Source organism: Ranitomeya imitator, chromosome 2, assembly GCF_032444005.1.
Source record: "Ranitomeya imitator isolate aRanImi1 chromosome 2, aRanImi1.pri, whole genome shotgun sequence".
NCBI lineage: Eukaryota > Metazoa > Chordata > Amphibia > Anura > Dendrobatidae > Ranitomeya > Ranitomeya imitator.
In genome coordinates this window covers 45756376-45778567 of record NC_091283.1, presented here as the reverse complement: position 1 = coordinate 45778567, position 22192 = coordinate 45756376, and the positions used below count along the sequence as shown (strand labels likewise).

Below are 22192 nucleotides of genomic sequence, written 5' to 3'. Positions count from 1 at the left end.
TGCGCCGGGCTGCCCTGCTCACTGCCGGTCACGGAGGGGGGACAGTTCCTGTGCTCTCGGCTGGGCGGAGGTCACCTGCTGGGATGTTTGCCGAGGCCAGGACTGAGCTTCGTTCTCTGGTAGTGATGGGGACCTGAGGCCACATCGGGCGGCAGGAGGGACAGCCTGGGAACAAGATGGCGGCGCTGAGGACGTTGTGGAGGCTGCGAGCTGCGGCTGGATGGAGGGTGACCGGGGGGAGACAGGTGAGCCGACCCTCTAAGCTGCTCCTGCGCCCAGGACTTGTCACTGCCGGGTGTAATCACTTGTGTTATTATTGTTCGTGCCGTTTATATAATCTCCCATCTGTAACCGGGGGAAGGAGGATAAAAGTCAGTCACCCCACGGGATATTCACCCAATCATCTGACGTCTATACCTGATGCCCCACTGCTCTTCTGTCAATATGGGGTCCAACCCCCGGTGCCCCCCGCCGCCGATCAGCTGAGATCAGCTCTGAGGAAAATGAGAGAGTTTTACATTTCCTTCATGGTCAGTATAAATCCATCAAATTCCCCAAAATTCAGATTTTCTAGAATCTGCAAATGTTGTGAAATTGAAGTGGAATCAGTTGATTGGCCGTCCTCAGGAAGCTGTTCTGCAGCAGCTGGTGCACATTGTATACATCAGGCTGGAGCCAGCGCAGCGGATGGCGGCGGGGGTCGGACCCTCACTGATCTGGTATTGATGACCGACCCACAGCTCTGGGTGATGGCCACCTTCTGGTATTGTCCTGTACAGCAGCGACCTAGAGACAGTTTTAAGAAAATCTCCTTTCCATGCCGTTACCCAGGAGGCCGTGCCTGTAAGACTGGTTATTCTGGGGGGGTTGGGGGTCTCAACAAAAGGAACCAGTGTCATCCCAAGATCTACACATCAGTCAGACACATTCGCGTCCCTCCTGTCTGCGGGGCCCCCCTCCTGTCTGCGGGGCCCCCCTCCTGCCTCCGGTGATTTCCCCCCCTCCTGTCTGCGGGGCCCCCCTCCTGTCTGCGGGGCCCCCCTCCTGTCTGCGGGGCCCCCCTCCTGTCTGCGGGGCCCCCCTCCTGTCTGCGGGGCCCCCCTCCTGTCTGCGGGGCCCCCCTCCTGTCTGCGGGGCCCCCCTCCTGTCTGCGGGGCCCCCCTCCTGTCTGCGGGGGCCCCCTCCTGTCTGCGGGGCCCCCCTCCTGCCTCCGGTGATTTCCCCCCCTCCTGTCTGCGGGGCCCCCCTCCTGTCTGCGGGGCCCCCCTCCTGTCTGCGGGGCCCCCCTCCTGTCTGCGGGGCCCCCCTCCTGTCTGCGGGGGCCCCCTCCTGTCTGCGGGGCCCCCCTCCTGCCTCCGGTGATTTCCCCCCCCCTCCTGTCTGCGGGGCCCCCCTCCTGCCTCCGGTGATTTCCCCCCCTCCTGTCTGCGGGGCCCCCCTCCTGTCTCCGGTGATTTCCCCCCCTCCTGTCTGCGGGGCCCCCCTCCTGTCTCCGGTGATTTCCCCCCCTCCTGTCTGCGGGGCCCCCCTCCTGCCTCCGGTGATTTCCCCCCCTCCTGCCTCCGGTGATTTTCCCCCCCTCCTGCCTCCGGTGATTTCCCCCCCTCCTGTCTGCGGGGCCCCCCTCCTGTCTCCGGTGATTTCCCCCCCTCCTGTCTGCGGGGCCCCCCTCCTGCCTCCGGTGATTTCCCCCCTCCTGCCTCCGGTGATTTCCCCCCCTCCTGCCTCCGGTGATTTCCCCCCCTCCTGCCTCCGGTGATTTCCCCCCCTCCTGCCTCCGGTGATTTCCCCCCCCCCCCTCCTGCCTCCGGTGATTTCCCCCCCCCCCCCCCTCCTGCCTCCGGTGATTTCCCCCCCCTCCTGCCTCCGGTGATTTCCCCCCCCTCCTGCCTCCGGTGATTTCCCCCCCCTCCTGCCTCCGGTGATTTCCCCCCCCCCCCTCCTGCCTCCGGTGATTTCCCCCCCCCCCCCCCCCCTGCCTCCGGTGATTTCCCCCCCCTCCTGCCTCCGGTGATTTCCCCCCCCTCCTGCCTCCGGTGATTTCCCCCCCCTCCTGCCTCCGGTGATTTCCCCCCCTCCTGCCTCCGGTGATTTCCCCCCCTCCTGCCTCCGGTGATTTCCCCCCCCCCCCCCCCTCCTGCCTCCGGTGATTTCCCCCCCCCCCCCTCCTGCCTCCGGTGATTTCCCCCCCTCCTGCCTCCGGTGATTTCCCCCCCTCCTGCCTCCGGTGATTTCCCCCCCCCCCCCTCCTGCCTCCGGTGATTTCCCCCCCTCCTGCCTCCGGTGATTTCCCCCCCTCCTGCCTCCGGTGATTTCCCCCCCCCCCCCTCCTGCCTCCGGTGATTTTCCCCCCCCCCCCCCCCCTCCTGCCTCCGGTGATTTCCCCCCCCTCCTGCCTCCGGTGATTTCCCCCCCCTCCTGCCTCCGGTGATTTCCCCCCCTCCTGCCTCCGGTGATTTCCCCCCCTCCTGCCTCCGGTGATTTCCCCCCCCCCCCCCCCTCCTGCCTCCGGTGATTTCCCCCCCCCCCCCTCCTGCCTCCGGTGATTTCCCCCCCTCCTGCCTCCGGTGATTTCCCCCCCTCCTGCCTCCGGTGATTTCCCCCCCCCCCCCCCTCCTGCCTCCGGTGATTTTCCCCCCCCCCCCCTCCTGCCTCCGGTGATTTCCCCCCCTCCTGCCTCCGGTGATTTCCCCCCCTCCTGCCTCCGGTGATTTCCCCCCCTCCTGCCTCCGGTGATTTCCCCCCCTCCTGCCTCCGGTGATTTCCCCCCCTCCTGCCTCCGGTGATTTCCCCCCCCCCCCCTCCTGCCTCCGGTGATTTCCCCCCCCCCCCCCCCCCCTCCTGCCTCCGGTGATTTCCCCCCCCTCCTGCCTCCGGTGATTTCCCCCCCCTCCTGCCTCCGGTGATTTCCCCCCCTCCTGCCTCCGGTGATTTCCCCCCCTCCTGTCTGCGGGGCCCCCCTCCTGCCTCCGGTGATTTCCCCCCCTCCTGCCTCCGGTGATTTCCCCCCCTCCTGCCTCCGGTGATTTCCCCCCCTCCTGCCTCCGGTGATTTCCCCCCCTCCTGCCTCCGGTGATTTCCCCCCCATCAGGCTTGTAAAAGTCCATGCAGGGTGCACAAACTTGAATTTTTTTTCTGTTTAGTGTTCATGTTTATTTGTCATGGGCTCGGTGGTCTGGGGGGCACTGTGCTTTTATCAGGGTCCTCGCCCCCATGCGTACCCTTGTTCTGTGTGACTGATTTCGCACTTCTGATTCCAACCACAATGTCCGGACTGACTGGGGGTCTCCTGACCTGGATATAACAGCCTCAAGTTTGCCTATGAGATTGATGAATTGGGGTCCGGACATCTTGGCGGTGCGGTACTGGCCTGACGCTGAGGTTCTGATGAGCTCCGGAGAGGAGCGATCACATTTCTATTCCGCGCCCTTCTATCTAAGGACTTCATACTTTTCCTGTGATCACCTAGGATCTCTGGCCTGGCTGGGGGTTGTAGTACGTCATGGTGTTATTGCTGTACGGCCCGGTGGGGGGCGGCAGTCACAGGGTGACATTGTGTGCTACAGCTGCTGGCTCCCTGGGGAAGGTCAGTGACTGCTGAGGAGGCTCGCCGCAGATCTCTGTGCTGATTGGCTGCTCACAGAGGGGCGTGAGGACTTCCAATTCCTGATCCCCGCCTCCATACACAATAACGCTGCACAGGGATCTATAGGCACGAGCGTGATGACGTCCGACCTTCCTTAAGCAACGTGCTAGAAAGCGATTGCTTTATAATTAGTGGGGGTCCGACGTCAAGAATCCCCCACCTATCTCAATGATTCACTGCTTTGTTTACCTTTTGCACAGCGGACCCCCAACCAGAACTGCAGCTCGTCTATAGTCACGTGAGCACAGTGGGGTCTTGTAGGCTCACGTAAGGGGGCGATCTGATCCCACCCTTGTTATGGAGACGTCCGTCTTTCTCTTCCGCTAAAGCCTGGAAGATATAAACAACAACCTAAGCTCCTTTTGTAGCAATCGGTCGGAAACCCATAACATTGACCTGTTCGCCTTCAAAATGACAAAATGCCACTTAAAGGGGTTGTCCACCTTTTGGGGCCATTTTTATTTCTAACTTAAATGTGTGTATTTAGGGCTAAAAATATTTTTTTGCAATTTGGTTTTAATAATAAAAATGTTGAACTGTTTGCCTTCTGTGGTTTCTCCTGTACTGTCTAGTGCTGGCTTGCAGAATGAGTTAACGGAGAATCCATCAGTGAGCCCGTTCTAACAATCTGCTGTGTAGTCCATCTTATCTGTCTTCTTCTGAGCTCCTCTTATGACCACCTCACAGACCAACGTGCAGGGAAACGGGGTGTAAAAGCCAAACGATGCAAATTGTTTAATGGTTCCCATTTGCAAAAAAGCCCTCAAGTAGATTTATTTAAAGGGAACCTGTGACGTAAAAAAAAAAACGCTATTAACCTGCAGATATGAGGTTAATCAGTAGGTTAGTAGCGTTTTTTTTTCCCGCCCGGCGCCCGCACTTAGACCCCCGCTGCCAGGGGGAAACATCCCTGCAGCGTTTGGTCATAGGGAGGCGACGGCGCGGGTTCAATCACCGCTCATTGTATAGAGACCGGCGTCTGTAACCGCACCCGAGACTGACTGACAGCCGGCCCTAAATGTGGCAGCAGGGTGGGACCATGTAATTTTCCCCAAAGCTTCTGAATTTGGGTCATAGGAGAACAAGGATGAAGTTAAGGAGGAGCGGCCATAACATATAGATGTGTTGTCGGGGTCAGGTTTGGCAGATTGTGACCGTTCTGTGCTTCCTTCTTCCAGGCCGTCCGCTCCTACAGCGAGTTCACACCTCTGGAAGAAAAGCCGCAGTTCCCCGGAGCGTCTGCCGACTTCGTGGACACATTGGAGTTCATCCAGCCCAATGTCATCTCCGGGATCCCCATCTACAGGGTGATGGACCGCCAGGGGCAGATAGTCAACCCCAGTGAAGACCCCAATGTAAGTGTCCTGTATCGGGCCGTGTCCTGATTGTGCCCTTTTATTCTAACATGCATGTAAAATAATGCCACGTTACACGGGCATTTCATGTATTTATGGTCCTGCAGATTCCTAAGGAGACCGTCCTGAAGTTTTACGAGACCATGACGCTGCTGAACACCATGGACAGGATCCTGTACGAGTCTCAGAGACAGGTGGGTGATCGGTGACAATTGAAAGTTATCCGCTATCTGTAAGAAAGGTTGACCCCCTGATTGCTGATTGCTGGGGGTCTTGGCACTGGGACCTCCAACTCTCCTCCCGAGAACACGACACTGCAGAGGTACGTACAATCTCCGCTCTATTCGTTGACTATGGGAGAAGCGGCGCACAGCTCTGCTATTTCCAATGGATGGAGTTGGGGTTCAGTATGTCCCCCTTCCGCTTTATTCAAGCATTGCCGAGCTCTCCGGACCACTGGGGGTCCAGGGGACCAGTAAGTTATCACCACCTAACCCTTCCCCCTCCCCCCCCAAAAAAAGAAAAAAAAATAATAATTTATAAAAGAATGATTGTTCTTTTGTTTAAAACTTAAACCCCTTACTGTACGCTGACAGCACCTTACATGCACTAGTTTATCCGGCTCAAAATCAGTCACATTTTTGTGTGTTTTGGGGTTTTTTTTTATACATGCAATATAAAGAGGCTGAAATATTATTTTTTTTTTATTTTTTATATTCAAGTATTTTTTTGTCTTTTTATGATACATGGAGCTTAATTTTTAGATCCCTGTAATTTTCTTTTTTTCTTTTTTTGCTGATGTCTGTAGGGAAATAAATGGCTGCCATAACCTTTTTTCTTTTCTTCCTGTGACAACATAAAACCAGTAAAACGCACTTCAAAACTTGTTCTCCATTCTGTAACAAATATTTTTTGTAATATTGGATTTTTTTTTAATGGGAGCAGGACTAGTAACAGCAATTTGGATTGACGGTGGAATTTTTTTTTTTTAAATTACCCATTGTTCCTCCCATGAGGTCATGAAAGACCTGTGGTAGGGGGAACATTTGAATATTGAAATATTTTTATTTCCCCTGTAACTGGGGTTGGTATATTGGCCCCAGTTACAGGGCACATGCTACCTCCTGTCTGCGTAGCAGAGCAGTCTATGTCTCCTATGACCCAGCGGCTTCTGTTCCTCTCCTGTACATAGCGGTGACATGATCACTGTATATGGAGTAGGCAGCGCTGTCCACTTCCTATTACTGAGTACATAGAGCTTCTTTAGCGCCATATATACAGTGATGGAGAAGGCACAGATGGTAATAAACCGTGACTGCCTTCTTTATGGTGAGTCCAGCTTTGTCTGACAGTCAGATCCCTGAAAATGGCGCAGCTGCGCTTCTATTCAAGTGACCTTTTAGACCATCAGTGCAGAACAGGAGCGGGACTGTTCGGACGTTTACAGTCTACGGTGGGTCGGGAAGCGGTTGGCCGCTGTAAAGGTCCATTTACACTGTGTGATGGACTTGTGGCACAGGTATGTTCTGAGCCATTATCATCCGTATCTGTACGGACTTGAACTCCACCATAGATACTACAAATGGCTCCAGGGGTCATATTCTTCCTTCTGGAGGAGAGCTAAATTGCATACCTCTTCTGTATGGAGCACTGTCTTGGGGTAGGGACGGACTGTAGGGCAGATTACACAGTTTGCCCCCTGTTGTGGGTGTAGGTGACCTCACGACCTATGCTGACCACCTAACTCATCTTTACTCGCATAGGGAAGAATATCTTTCTATATGACCAACTACGGAGAGGAGGGGACCCACGTGGGCAGCGTAGCCGCCCTCCAAGACACAGATATGGTTTTTGGGCAGTATCGGGAAGCAGGTGAGACGCAGACCCTACAATATATACAACGTTCACACCCTGTATGTGATCCGCTGATGTGCTGCTGGGCACCCTGTATGTGATCCGCTGATGTGCTGCTAGGCACCCTGTATGTGATCCGCTGATGTGCTGCTGGGCACCCTGTATGTGATCCGCTGATGTGCTGCTGTGCACCCTGTATGTGATCCGCTGATGTGCTGCTGGGCACCCTGTATGTGATCCGCTGATGTGCTGCTGTGCACCCTGTATGTGATCCGCTGATGTGCTGCTGCTGGGCACCCTGTATGTGATCCGCTGATGTGCTGCTGGGCACCCTGTATGTGATCCGCTGATGTGCTGCTAGGCACCCTGTATGTGATCCGCTGATGTGCTGCTGGGCACCCTGTATGTGATCCGCTGATGTGCTGCTGGGCACCCTGTATGTGATCCGCTGCTGTGCACCCTGTATGTGATCCGCTGATGTGCTGCTGGGCACCCTGTATGTGATCCGCTGATGTGCTGCTGGGCACCCTGTATGTGATCCGCTGCTGTGCACCCTGTATGTGATCCGCTGATGTGCTGCTGGGCACCCTGTATGTGATCCGCTGATGTGCTGCTGGGCACCCTGTATGTGATCCGCTGATGTGCTGCTGGGCACCCTGTATGTGATCCGCTGATGTGCTGCTGTGCACCCTGTATGTGATCCGCTGATGTGCTGCTGGGCACCCTGTATGTGATCCGCTGATGTGCCGCTGATGTGCACCCTGTATGTGAGCCGCTGATGTGCTGCTGCTGGGCACCCTGTATGTGAGCCGCTGATGTGCACCTTGTATGTGATCCGCTGATGTGCTGCTGTGCACCCTGTATGTGAGCCGCTGATGTGCACCCTGTATGTGAGCCGCTGATGTGCTGCTGCTGGGCACCCTGTATGTGAGCCGCTGATATGCACCCTGTATGTGAGCCGCTGATGTGCACCCTGTATGTGAGCCGCTGATGTGCACCCTGTATGTGAGCCGCTAATGTGCACCCTGTATGTGATCCGCTGATGTGCTGCTGTGCACCCTGTATGTGAGCCGCTGATGTGCACCCTGTATGTGAGCCGCTGATGTGCTGCTGCTGGGCACCCTGTATGTGAGCCGCTGATATGCACCCTGTATGTGAGCCGCTGATATGCACCCTGTATGTGAGCCGCTGATGTGCACCCTGTATGTGAGCCGCTAATGTGCTGCTGTGCACACTATACGTGAGCCGCTCATGTGCTGCTGTGCACCATGTATGTGAGCTGCTGATGTGCTGCTGTGCACCCTGTATGTGAGCCGCTGATGTGCACCCTGTATGTGAGCCGCTGATGTGCTGCTGTGCACCCTATATGTGAGCCGCTGATGTGCTGCTGTGCACCCTGTATGTGAGCCGCTGATGTGCTGCTGTGCACCCTGTATGTGAGCCGCTGATGTGCTGCTGTGCACCCTGTATGTGAGCTGCTGATGTGCTGCTGCTGTGCACCCTATATGTGAGCCGCTGATGTGCTGCTGCTGTGCACCCTGTATGTGAGCCGCTGATGTGCACCCTGTATGTGAGCCGCTGATGTGCTGCTGTGCACCCTGTATGTGAGCCGCTGATGTGCTGCTGTGCACCCTGTATGTGAGCTGCTGATGTGCTGCTGCTGTGCACCCTATATGTGAGCCGCTGATGTGCTGCTGCTGTGCACCCTGTATGTGAGCCGCTGATGTGCTGCTGTGCACCCTATATGTGAGCCGCTGATGTGCTGCTGCTGTGCACCCTGTATGTGAGCCGCTGATGTGCTGCTGCTGTGCACCCTGTATGTGAGCCGCTGATGTGCTGCTGCTGTGCACCCTGTATGTGAGCCGCTGATGTGCTGCTGCTGTGCACCCTGTATGTGAGCCGCTGATGTGCTGCTGTGCACCCTGTATGTGAGCCGCTGATGTGCTTCTGGGCACCCTGTATGTGAGCCGCTGATGTGCTGCTGGGCACCCTGTATGTGAGCCGCTGATGTGCTGCTGGGCACCCTGTATGTGAGCCGCTGATGTGCTGCTGTGCTTTCTCCAGGAGTCCTGATGTACAGGGGATATCCTCTTGATCTGTTCATGGCGCAGTGCTACGGTAATGCCTCCGATCCTGGCAAAGGAAGACAGATGCCCGTCCACTATGGCTGCAAAGATCGGAACTTCGTGACGATTTCCTCACCTTTAGCAACACAGATACCACAAGGTGAATATCCAGAAAGATTTCCCTTCACTTTTTCTGACCTCACATCTTTTTATAGTTGTATTTCTGCCATCGCCTGAGTCACCTCCGTCCTCTCGCTGCCATTTCTTCCGTGACCACCACACGGGCCATTGATAGAGTTGGTGCGAATCGATCTGTAAGACCCGGTCCAGCAGCCAGGTGAGTAATCTGTGGCCATTGGGCGATCCACCTCTTCTTTGGTTAGCCAACCTGGCGTGATGTTATTACTTCGACATGACGTACATGATGTTGCGCCAGGCCTGATATTTAGAAGATTCCAGATGGAAAGAGACGGAGCATCGAATGGCCATGGAGCGCAGACCGGGTCCTGCAAATCGACTTGCACCAACTCTAGTTATCACAGCTCGGTCCTGTACGTCACCGGCTGGAATAAATCTTAAAATTCAGATCCCACTGACCCTTATTGCCTGAGGAGGAGACCCAAAGAGGAGCAGCTCTTCATTCTGGACCTGTAGGGACGTGCTGCCATAGAGGGTCTGTGTACAGGATTATGCCGAGTCCATCATGTTCCTGTGCTCTACATGCTAGGATCTCTGGCACATGGTCAGTTTGGTCTTTGAAAGCCTCATGCAGCCAGGTATTTTTCTGCAGTTACATAAGTCAAATTAAAAGGTTGCAAAAAATTTGTTCTAGAACACGTCAAAGCCTCTTTAGGAAACCTAGAACTGCCAAGACAAGGAGCGATTCCTGCAACAATTTCCACTGTAAAGCCATGTGCACACAGTGTCTTTCTGGCGGATTCACCTAGATCACCGTAGTTCACAGTAATGTAAAAACTGCAGCGGTTCCGTCTTGTCACTTCTTATACCCACTTCAGAGTTTGGAACCCGTGAAGTGTTGCTCCTTTGTGCAACTTCAACTGGAAAGTCGCCCGCGCTCTATACTTGAAAGTATAGAATAAAAGATGTCAATGGCGGAGACGCTGCGAAATCGCCAGCGAAGCTGCTTCAGGAAAATGACCGGCGGTGTTGGCATCTAAAAGCCCCCGTGTGCCCATAGCCTAAAACTGCCTGCATGAAACTCAGCGTGCCCATAGCCTAAGGGGCCTGGTTGTCGGGTTCTTGTGGGTTGGTTCCACCATATTCAGCTGAACATCAATGTTTCTTCTATAATGACCTATTTTTTTTTTCCTTCTTTAAGCTGTGGGTGCGGCCTACGCTTTGAAACGGGAAAACGCCAACCGCGTTGTCATCTGCTATTTTGGCGAAGGAGCCGCAAGTGAAGGGGACGCCCATGCCGCTTTTAACTTTTCTGCCACATTAGAGTGTCCCGTGCTGTTCTTCTGCAGGAACAACGGCTACGCCATATCCACGCCGACCTCTGAGCAGTACCGCGGGGACGGCATCGGTGAGTGTGGGGCTTTTGCACAGTTTTATTAAAATGCCAAACGGGTTAGGGGGCACTCTGTGTTTTTTCCAGGTAAGTGTCAAGCTGAAGTGTAAAATTCAAAGTACAGGATGAATCCTGGGCCACGGCAAAGCACAAAGCCTGTACAACAGCACAGCGAGTCCATACGATGGCGCTGAAAGGTCCCAGCGATCTCCAAACCGGGGCTCTAAAATATCACCATCAGTCTGAGACCACCAGAGATACAAAGCGCCTCTTACCTCCCAACAGTCCCATAGAGAATGATTGGAGCGATGACGCATGCGTGGCTGCTCCATTTTGACATTTTAATGCCCTTTCCAGTAGATCACTACATGTTTCTGGGGAAAACAATCTTTACAGGGAGCGTCAGGCCAAACCGATTGTATGCACTGAGCTTTGTAGGGAAAATCGCCCCTGTAAAAATTGCACTTTTAGTGGTTTAATTGCTGCCCACTTTCTTTAGAAACTGGCATTCATTCATATCTAATAATTATGGTGCCCGGTGCACCCTGGGTGTGGCCAAGAGGCCCAGTGTACTGCTCCGCCCATGCAGACGGTGCTTGCTCACAAGTAAACCAGTGCTGTCAATCACCAGTGAGGGAGGTGGGGACATGCAAAACCAGCAGGTGGAGGCTCTTGGCCACACCCAGAGTGCAGCAATCACCCTAATTAGCATATTTCATCATCAGTTTCTGCAGAATGGAGCCAGCAATTATAACACCATAGGTGGGGATTGTATAGGGGCGGTATTCCCTGCCAGGCGAGGTGCTTACGATTTACTGTCAGTTTGGATTGACACACTCCCTTTAAGGCTTCATTCAGACAATGTAAAGTGATCACATTTTTGCATTCATAATATGGGCTTTAATTTCAGCCCAATTGTAAATCTAATGGCACCACAGGGGTCTACAGCGCTGTAAGGTCGGGTCATTGGATCCCCAGGTCGGTTTTGAAAATGACACTTAAATGTGGCGGCACTATGGCTGTCTGAACGTGGGCCACGCCGGGGTAGCTTCGTATCTTGGGCTTCTCTCGAAAGTGTTATTCTTCAGCCCTTTAATGTGACAGGTAGTGAATAAGGCCACCATTAATTTGCACAGTTATGCTATTATCTGTTCTCAGTTGCCCGAGGTCCTGGCTATGGGATCATGTCGATCCGAGTGGACGGTAACGATGTCTTTGCTGTGTACAACGCCACCAAAGAGGCCAGACGAAGAGCGGTGACGTCTAACCAGCCGTTCCTCATAGAAGCCATGACCTACAGGTACTCGGGGGGGCACATGGGATGTATGGGGGGCACATGGGATGTATGTGGGGGGCTCATCCCTGCAGTACCTGATACTGACTCATTCTCAATACGATTCTTAAAGGATCGGACACCACAGCACCAGCGATGACAGCTCGGCCTACCGCTCTGTAGATGAGGTCAATTACTGGGACAAGGAGGACCACCCCATTTCTCGCCTTCATTTCTACATGATGCACAAGGGCTGGTGGGATACTGATAAGGAGAAAGAATGGAGGAAGAAATCACGGAAAATGGTGAGTCTGGTTCTGAGCCGTTTCTTTACTGCACATGGCTCTTTCTCTGCAGTTTACCAACACGTAGAGATGGTGATGACCAAGTCCACGGGTTTGTGGGTCCCAGAACAATTCCCCCATTGCTGTGATGGTGCTTATCTGTGTGTACAATGATCCCGTTTTAAGGTGGGGGGGTGATGGTATATGGCTAGTATAAGTTAACACTTTGGGACCACCCGGAGAGCAACCACCGGGAGAGCGAGAAGACCACAGCTGCCTCCCTGTCATTTTCTGCTTGCATAGCGACCATCCCACTGAGCAAGAAACCGCAGCGCACAGCTGTGCTGCATGGCCCTGCACAGTCAGGTTTGTCCACATGCATCGGAAAATCCACAGCAAGTCCAAAAGTGGGCGATTTGGCTGTGGAAATGCCACAAATTTTAACCTCTGCTTTAGAGCCTGTAATACACCCAGAATCATGTGTCTGAGAATGGAGTCTGGTTTGGCTTTTATCCCAAGTCATGTGGCAAGGCTCATTACAGGGTCAATACTGACTTTTAGGATGGCTGCTTCCAGTAGTTGGCGCTAGAGTTCAAATCCTCTTCCTGTCTGAATTTGCGTATTTAATTTTGCAGAGGGGCATTGCATGGCCTATAAGTCTCCTTACACATTACAGGGTAAAATCTAGTGTGAAAATCTGCAACATAAATTGAGAGCTGGATTTTCTTTGCGTAAAATCTCACCCTCAACACTCAGCATTGTAATCCGCAGTGGATTTTGGAAACATACCCTAAGAGGGTCTCTCTGGGCTCCTGGCAATGAGTATATGTAACACAACCGTTTTTTTCTGCAGGTCATGGAAGCTTTCGAAGAGGCCGAGCGAAAACGGAAGCCCAGTATCGATCACATGTTCACAGACGTCTACTCGGAAAAGCCGCCGCGTCTGAAGAAACAGGAGGATTCTTTGAAAAAACACCTAAAGGTTTATGGGGAACATTACCCCTTGGACAGCTTTGAAAAGTAACCGCCCCCCACCCCGGACAACAAAGACATGGTTGTAGGAACGCGGTTACCCTCGGATTCCTGTTACAGGCAGCACAACACTCCGGCCGGGTCTCCTCTTCATGGCTGCTCATTCCGGTTTTTAATTTTTGTGAAATAGTTTTCTGATTTCTGCAGCCACCTGTAAATAACTGGGAGAGGGGAGTTTTAAAGCGATGGAATAATCTGAAACTGGGGGTGGACGTCCCAGCCGGAGCCGGAAGAGCGTCGTGTCTGTGGCGTAGTAAGAATGATGTGACTTATTCTAGATGACGAGAACACGAACGCCAATGGCGGAGGAACTGTATGACATTGCAGGGAATAAATGTCTCATGATTGTGGGAATCGGATTGTCTTTAAGTGCATTATTGTGGTATCTTTACTCCTTAAAGGGTTATTCCCAGCTTCATCTAATGGATATCATCAGATAGTGCTTGTAAAAACACGCCGCTTTGCAATTTACTGCTTGTTAAAATTTGCATCCGTTCTTCAGATATGAACACTTTTCTCCGTCGCCACATTGGGGGACACAGGGACGGTCCTGTGTCCCCCAATGAATGGCTCGTAGAAAAGGATTTTACGGTGAGTACACAAAAATCCCTGGATTTTTTTTTGGCTTACAACTTGTTGTCAAGGAAACCGACCACCACTGCTGTCTATTGCTTTGAATCTGGCTTTGGATTAGGAGGGAGCGACGTGCCCCAGCGATCACAGCCAGCAATTATAAGCAGTCTAGCAGCGGCGGACGGTCTCCAAGAACGGGTGACATTTTTTACAATCCGTATATGGCAAAATTGGTTGTATTTACAAGCTCTATCAGACAGCTGTTATGTAGAGGTCATTGTTGTAATAATGTCACAGATGACGATGAGGGTACGTTTCAGAATTGTGTCCCCATATAGTATTTTCATGGGGACCATAGAACTACAAGCCGACTAGCTGACTTATATTTTTTTTCAAGCAATATAGAATCAAATATCCTAATTTCTATTTGCCAAGCAGGAGTTAACCGTAAAAAAACAGTGCCACCACCTGGCCATAGGTTGTGCTTGATATTGCAGTCCAGCTCCACCTCATTCGCTTCTTCAACAAGGCTGAGTTGTAATACCAGGCACTACCAGGGTTTTCACCATTCCTCCAAAAAAAAAAAAAAATACCCTGGCAAAAATGAAATGGCCCATGGATCGGACGACTATACGAGTCTGATGTGACCATCTCGTATGATAAGTTTCCATATTAACCCCTGACGTGATCTACATGATTGACTAATATCACAGCAACCAGAGCTGCGGAGTCGGTAATCCAAACCTCCGACTCCTCAATTTCCACGACTCCGACTCCATAAAAATGGGCTCGGACTCCACAACTCTGACTCCACAGCCCTGACCACAACTCACAAGACTGATTTCCGGTGGAAGTGATATTCGGGGGGGGTCTACGCTGACCTGCTCTGGCACCGTACACATGAGTGGTATAACCGTCGCTAGATCTGTGCACCTTGTACCCACCGTTGTCATTATACTCCTTGTGTTTAGGACAGGGGTGCACAACCTTTTCTGCTCCGAGGACCACTTTGTCACATTTAACTAATTCCAAGGGCCGTAATAAAACTGAAAGGGGTATAACATTTTGGGATATCAAAAATAATGAATCTGCGTCTCTTTTATATCCGGACTACCACGTATCTGGAGTATTTAGTACCCTGAATCCAAGCAGTATAGGAAGGGGCACAAATCTAGTGATGGTCTCCCTTCAAGACACGTTAGGTTTCAGGTGTGAACACTGAACCAACCGAGCCTTCGATGCAGATGTGAACAGTGCCTGATATATATACATAGACCATGTATACATATATACACACACATTCTTATTAGTGATGAGCGGGCGTGCATGGATAAGGTGTTATCTGAGCATGCTCGGATGCTAACCGAGAGTCTTCGTCGTGTGTGAAAAATATGTTTGAGTCACCATGGCTGTTCGACAGCCCGAATATATGCGGGGATTGCCCGTGTTTGTAGGGCATGTTGTGGGCTAACAGGAACATCTATCTTTCGAGAACCCTAGGCCAACTCAAGTAACGAGCACTTGCGCTCATCGCTAAGTGACCAATGATTGGTGAATGAGCATTCGTATCGCGCCATATGAACAGGCCGGCACTCATCTAATGAATATGCAGAACGCTTGTATGATTTCGGTGTAAACCGGTGCTGTGCAGTGGATGGGATGATACGGTACTGGCACGGAACCATCGTACTAGTCCGAGGTTTGTTGGCCTAACGGGCCAGTAATGAGTCACCGATCAGAACCATCGTACTAGTCTGAGGTTTGTCGGCCTAGCGGGCCTGTAAAGAGTCACCGATCAGAACCATCGTACTAGTCTGAGGTTTGTCGGCCTAGCGGGCCTGTAAAGAGTCACCGATCAGAACCATCGTACTAGTCTGAGGTTTGTCGGCCTAGCGGGCCTGTAAAGAGTCACCGATCAGAACCATCGTACTAGTCTGAGGTTTGTCGGCCTAGCGGGCCAGTAACGAGTCACCGATCAGAACCATCGTACTAGTCTGAGGTTTGTCGGCCTAGCGGGCCAGTAATGAGTCACCGATTAGTGGTCGTTTAACAGCATGGAGTAACTTGTGTAAAAGGGGCTATGATGGGGGCAACTGCTCCACTGATGAAGGGGACGCCACACCGTTATGGCAGCACACAATCGGGTCCTGACCTGTCCTCCGTACACTGCCATCGCCGGCCGCGCACCTCTCCTTCCTCATCCGAATGGAAAGAGAACTGCTCCTTACATCCCCACTACTCAAGAAAGAAGCTTTTGCAAAAATATTTTCGGAAAAATATCAGCCGAGCCATGGTTCTATTTTCTGAAGACCCTTTTCCTATTAAACGTCACCGTCTTGATATCCTTCACTCGTCTGTAATCCTTCGTTCTGCAGCAGTTCGTGCTTCTCGCCGTTCTGTAATTTCTTCCATGTGCAAATTAACCCTCTTCTGCCCATAACTATTAAATGAAGCCGTGAGATTTCCATAATAAGACATGTCCATTACGTGCCGTCTACAGTCGCCATGTTTGATGGCAGCTTTCAGTCAATTACCGGTCCCACAACTACTTTCAATAATGGCCTCCTAATGGCTCATGAGTGCTGGATCCTCTGCTCCCTATGAGCTACCGGCTGGGGTGCGAGGAGCACTGCTGGGAGTTGTCATGCTTTTAACTCATTCACCACAATACATCAAGGTATACTAATGTATGGTAATGGCTCGGATAGCACCGTAACAGAGAAAAGGACATTAGATAGAAAAGGAGAAAATGGACAAAAAAAAATAATTGATCTCTGCTCCGTTTCCTGTGACCTCCGCCCGGTATTCACTTTGTTCAGTGATCTCCATTATCACACGGTACGGTCACTGACTCCGGCTTATGTGCTATTGAAAAGCAGCGTTAATGGAACAGCAGTGAGCATGTGCGACCACTACTATATACACACACATATGGTGGTCGCACATGCTCGCTCCTGCTCTACCCTTTTGGTCCTTCATTCTCACTGTCTGTGTTGGTTTCCAGAGTCCCATCAATCATTCCATTTTTCATCATCTCTGTGACTCGGTTGTATACACTGCTCAAAAAAAACATAAAGGGACCACTCAACCAACACAATGTAATTCCAGGTCAGTCACACTTCTGTGAAATCAATCTGTCCAGTTATGAAGCAACACCGAATGTGAATCAATTTCTCCTGCAGCTGTGTAAATGGTACAGACAACAGGTAGAAATGAACGGCAATTAGCAAGACCATGCCTGTAAAGGAGTGGTTCTGCAGGGGGTGACCACAGACCATTTTTTTGTTCTTATCCTTTTTGACTGTTGTTTTGGTCACTTGCATATGGTCATTGCTCTCACCCATAGAGGTACAGTAGCATGAGGCAGTGTCTACAACCCTCAGAAGTTGCTGAGGTAGTGCAGCTCATCCAGGATGGCACATCAATGCAAGCTGTGGCAAGTAGGGTAGCTATGTCTGTCAGCACAGTGTCCAGAGCATGGAGCAGATACCAGGAGTCTGGCCAGTACACCAGAAGACATGAAGGGGCCATAAGAGGGCAACAACCCAGTAGCAGGACAGCTACATATGTCGCGGCTGTGTGACAGTCACAACACATGCATGGAGAGCCCAACAAACAGCCGCGACACATGCCCTACATGGGGTAGGCGACAGCGAATCAGAAGAACTGTACTAGGTATTTGCGAATATTATTATTATTACACCTACTACATATTGGGATAGGATATGGGAATACCCCCTTTAAAGGCGAGTTTGAAGCAATTTCAGAGGACAGTGCAGAATATTGAATATGTATTCATATATCTGAACACTCAAAATAGATAAACCCTTATACATAACATATTATTTCCTATAAGGAGAACATACTGGCAGTTAAGTTTTGCACCGAACCATGCCCCAAAACACATCAGAATAACAATGTGCCAAGCCACGGGCATTGACTTCGTCCTCAAAGGTTGAGGCAGAAGAATTGCGAGTGTAGTCTGGTGTAAAAATAAATCACCGTTATCAGCAAGGTTGAATCAGTGTTCCTTTAAAATCATCCCCCCACATCTTCAAAATCTCTTGGGGGCTTTTCTGATGTACTAAAAGGAATTTTTTGTCCACGCAGTTTGAGGATTTTGATTTCTTTGGCGTATTAAATGTCTTAAATCCTGGATGCCCAATTGGTTTCACCCCCAAAACCATAAAACACATTCCAGTGTAGACATCATCGATTGGAAATGGGAACACAAAATGGGACGCCAAGTAAAGCCATGGGGTGAGAGATCCGGAAAACACATACCCTCCTCCGCCAGCGTAGGGTGGATACATCCCCATATAGTAAGAAGTAGGTATGTAGTATTTACTTTGAGGGTCTCTGTAAGGTTTGGCGGATTTTACAACATGTCCCATATAGAGTGAGTGATGCCTATATCTGCTAAGTGATGAAAGAACGCGCATTATGCTGGCCGTCCGGACAAAAACATCATCATCACCTTTAAGTATGTATTTTGCTTTTGTACAATATGTCCTCGCCCACCCCAAAAACAACTGGTCCTTCAATGTCAAGTTGAAGAAGGTGTCTTCAAAGTCCCACTGAAGAAGATCATGAGAGAGGTTGTTTTCGTATTCCAAGAGAGGTGACAGGTCAAGCACTGGCACTGTGCCCAAGAGGAAGACCAGTCTGACGTACTTCCCATCATAGCTCTTCTCGGCCCCCCAGGTTTCCCTTACGGCCTGTCTCTGTGCAAAGTTCTGTGGTGAAGACTTGATGGCCAGAAGAAGAAAAGTACTATTGAGTGGACATTTGTATGGCTGGTTAATTATCATTTTATGGTTTCGACAATTACCCTGTGTGAGGAAAGTCTTTAATAGGTCTGAATACGGCTCCTGTGGTGATATCCATGCCATGGACCTACTGCATGTCCATGCCCATGGCCTCCGTAAGTCCAGGAGCTGAAGTTGCTTCATATTCCAGTAGGCCTCAGCAAAGGGTACCATTTTTTTCAAGTTCTGTGCCAAGGAATGAAGAGCTGCCAAGGTTGCTTTCTCGTCATCTTGTAAGGACTCCAACATTATCAGTGCGCTGTTGGAAGGTTCTGCAGAAATAGATGATGATGGGTCAGAGAATTCAAAAGGAGGGGAACTCAAGTCAATGAAAATTTTGATGACAACAAGAGCAAGAAGGGCGATGATCGATATGCTGAACTTCCGGCATCTCACCATGGCTGAGCACTGCATGGGCTGAAAAAAATGTCACAAATATAAATCATTAGTCCGGTACACTATATGCACAAGAAAAGGTCTCACCTTCATTTCATTATATTATATAATACAAGGATCTCCAACCTGTGGTTCTCCCGACTATTGCAAAACTACAACTCACAGCATAGCATGGTAACATCTTCAGTCTCACAATATCTGGAGACTCGTAGGTTTAAGACCACCAGGATATGCAATGTTTTTTAGAGAACAAGTCTGAGCTCACAGATCCTACTAATTTTCCCAGAAGGAAAACCCTACCAGTGCTGATTGCACATCAGAGACTTGGGTGGAGGAAATTTTGTAAAGATGTATTCTCATCTTATATAATGATGGTATATTGCTAGGATATGCCATTTAGTATGGGGGGTCTGATCTTTGGGACCCCCGCCAGTCCTGGCAATAAGGGGGTAGAGGTTGTCTCGCTGTTGACAACAGCTATATGAGCTGCCTCTCCATTCTCTGGTGGGGATGTGGTGGACACCTCACCAGGGAAGATGGGGGGTCCTCCTTTCTGGAGAGGTGGGACACAAATTTAGGGGACGTCTTTAAGGTTTCACAACATGGACCATGCTCAGAAAACAATGGCCCGACCACCGTGTCTCCTGACCTGATAATGAGGAAGCTAGCTCAGGTCAGGAGACCTAGAGGACCCCCCAGATATTGTGATCCGAACACAAAGGGTCATTCACACAAAATCAATCACAGTTTAGTGGCTTAAAATCCTAAAATAAAAATGCAATCAATTTCCAAATGCGCTCTCTGCTAAAGGTATCACCCCCTGAAATTTAGCATGTGAGAGACTTTTGGTTGCCCATGGTTACGTCCTGCGGTTCTTTGAAGACAGGTCGCACGTGCTCAGTAGACGCCTGATATTCTTCTACAATGGGTATCCTTTTCTTAATTTGCAGGGAATGGCGCATGTGTGATCCTCACTGCACAGGGGAAAAAATGGGCACCGTGCGCCCGCTCCTCTCCTATCCGACTGTGCAGCTCTGCTGTGTGATAGACGCAGCCGAATAAGCGCAGAAGTACCAGCCACTACACCAACAAAGCTTCTTCTCATTAGAAGCATGAATATTTCTGTTCAGACTTTTTACAATGGCCCCGACATACCTCTCAACACAATGTAAATACAATTAGGCCTTTATTGGTACCGTCTGTCATTGTTGCCCATAACAACCAATCAGAGTCCAGCTAATATTTTTTAAATAGCTCTGGTACAATGTTAGCGGCTCTGTGATTGGTTGCCATGGGCAATAAAGAAGAAACGCAGATAAACTCTACAGGGGCGATAGGGACAGACACAAATGATATTTATTACTATATTACACAGCGCCATGTCTCCTCTTGTCACTAGGAGATCACAGTGATGTTTGGAGGAGTTACTATGGGAACCTGGGAGCCTGTTGAAGCAGGTGGTTGTGGGAAATGTAGTTCAGAAGGGGGTCACATGGGTCACACTTAGCAAACACAATTATAGAGAAACTAGAAAAAGATGTAAGAAATTAGCCAGAAAGACAATTAGACTAGAGGGAACATGTGGAAAAACTAATATTCCGGGATAACTCCCTCCCGATTTTGGGTGCCGGCTGTGTTATACTGTCAACAACCCCCTCTAACGGCAATGACTGCCGTTTAATGCCGTAAATGCTGCTGTTGATCCCTGACTGGAGCATTTAAGCGGCGCAATCACAGAAATAATCGCCTTTTCAAGTCCAGCATCGCAGTGTTTCACTAACAAATGCTGCACCCAGTCTACATAAAAAAAAACACATAAAAAGGGGGAAAAAAGCATGAAAAAAGTTGCATCAAATCATGCCCAAAAGCAAAAAAAATGGGAAAATTCAACATAAACCAGTGCGGATCGCTACTGCATATTCGAGAAAAAGCATCATTTCTGCATACGGGAACAAGTCCATGTTCATTCATCTGAAAATCTGCTTATTTTTTTCCGCATCAAAATCAGCTCCGACTTTTCTCATTTTTTTTGGCTTTTGGTGAAGATTTAATGTAGTTTTTTTTCATGCTTTTTTTTTTTTTTTACTCTTATTGCAGGGCGCACTTGAAAACGCAATTGTGGGTTGTTGTTGTTTTTTTTTTGCACTCTTTTTTTTTTCAGGTTCCCCATAAATGCCTTCAGGAAAAAAAAATTATAATTAAAATAATAAATTTAAAAAAAAAAAAAAGAACTAACACGCTTTGCATCAATTGCTAAATACAGATTTTTTTCAGCACAAAAAAAAAAAAAATTGTATTTATATTACACGTGAACACGTCCTTAGTCTTCGGGTTCGGCAGTTCATCACAATGATAGCGTCGCATAGTGATGATGATCCGGCGGATGCTTAGTGATGACTAAACATTCCATAGCCGTTACCGTAAAAATCCAAGTCTGCGTGGTATCCCCTGTGCAAGCGTTGGCATGAATCCCTCCATCTGCCTAATGGAGACGGTAATCCCATCTGCTCCATGTGACCGGCAGCGTGGCCGTCACCCGTCTTACCTTACACAGATGTGGCACAGATAATTCGAGCATCGGTACGGTGACTTGTGTCTTCACCACTCCCTGGCTGCCGCTGCCTCCTCCTATTTGCTTCATTACTCTATATACCCAGGCGTCTCTCCCTCCCTTTCTCTCCTCCTCTCCGTCTCATGAGTGATTTTATTCTCCTGAATAACCCAAGAGTCTCGGCAGCACTAAATAATTCAGCAAAGAATGAACCCTGATCATCTCCTCCAAGATCTGATCGGTGGTACGCAGGACCAGTGACAAATTTTAGGGTATGGCTGACCCGGGCTGTATGGACAGCGCATCTTTCATGCAAAATTGCAAGTGTGTTACGGTAAGGCCTGGATCACACGAGTCTACATTCTTTCCTCCGATCGATTATACAAATGACACAGAATTTTACCCAAGTGTCATCCTAGTGCGATCCGATACTCCCGCATGAGTCGTAGTACAGGTGAAGAGAAAATTAAGAACAAAATTTCTCCATTGTGCAAGTCGGAGGAAATCGGACTGCACTCGGATGTCATTCGAGTGCAGTCTGATGACTTGAATGAGCGGGTGACTGGCATGAAGCAATGGAATGAAAGTGAAAGGGAGAAGATACAGATTAGATATTAGAAAAAAAAATTGATAGCGAGGGTGATCAATGAGTGTAACAGGCTGCCGCGAGAGGTGGTGAGTTCTCCTTCAATGGAAGTCTTCAGAGGCTGGACGGACATCTGTCGGAGATGGTTTAGTGACTCCTGCATTGAGCAGGGGGGTTGGACACGATGACCCTGGAGGTCCCTTCCGACTCTAACATTCTAGGATTGATAAGGTAGAC

At 50.2% G+C, this 22192-nt stretch overlaps 2 protein-coding genes across 2 annotated transcripts; one reads left to right on the top strand and one right to left on the bottom strand.

The window, feature by feature from the left end:
* The first annotated feature begins 16 nt into the window (after positions 1-16).
* BCKDHA (branched chain keto acid dehydrogenase E1 subunit alpha) lies at positions 17-13395 on the top strand. The gene is made up of 9 exons (XM_069746620.1): positions 17-245; positions 4825-5001; positions 5109-5195; positions 6765-6873; positions 8920-9081; positions 10261-10467; positions 11611-11752; positions 11859-12030; positions 12863-13395. Exons 1-9 carry the CDS (start codon positions 177-179, stop codon positions 13031-13033), a joined length of 1296 nt encoding a protein of 431 aa, XP_069602721.1. The 5' UTR covers positions 17-176; the 3' UTR covers positions 13034-13395.
* A 3997-nt stretch (positions 13396-17392) lies between these two features.
* B3GNT8 (UDP-GlcNAc:betaGal beta-1,3-N-acetylglucosaminyltransferase 8) lies at positions 17393-21438 on the bottom strand. The gene is made up of 2 exons (XM_069755469.1): positions 21364-21438; positions 17393-18839 (listed from the first exon to the last, which is right to left on the bottom strand). Exons 1-2 carry the CDS (start codon positions 21394-21396, stop codon positions 17622-17624), a joined length of 1251 nt encoding a protein of 416 aa, XP_069611570.1. The 5' UTR covers positions 21397-21438; the 3' UTR covers positions 17393-17621.
* Between the last annotated feature and the right edge of the window lie 754 nt (positions 21439-22192).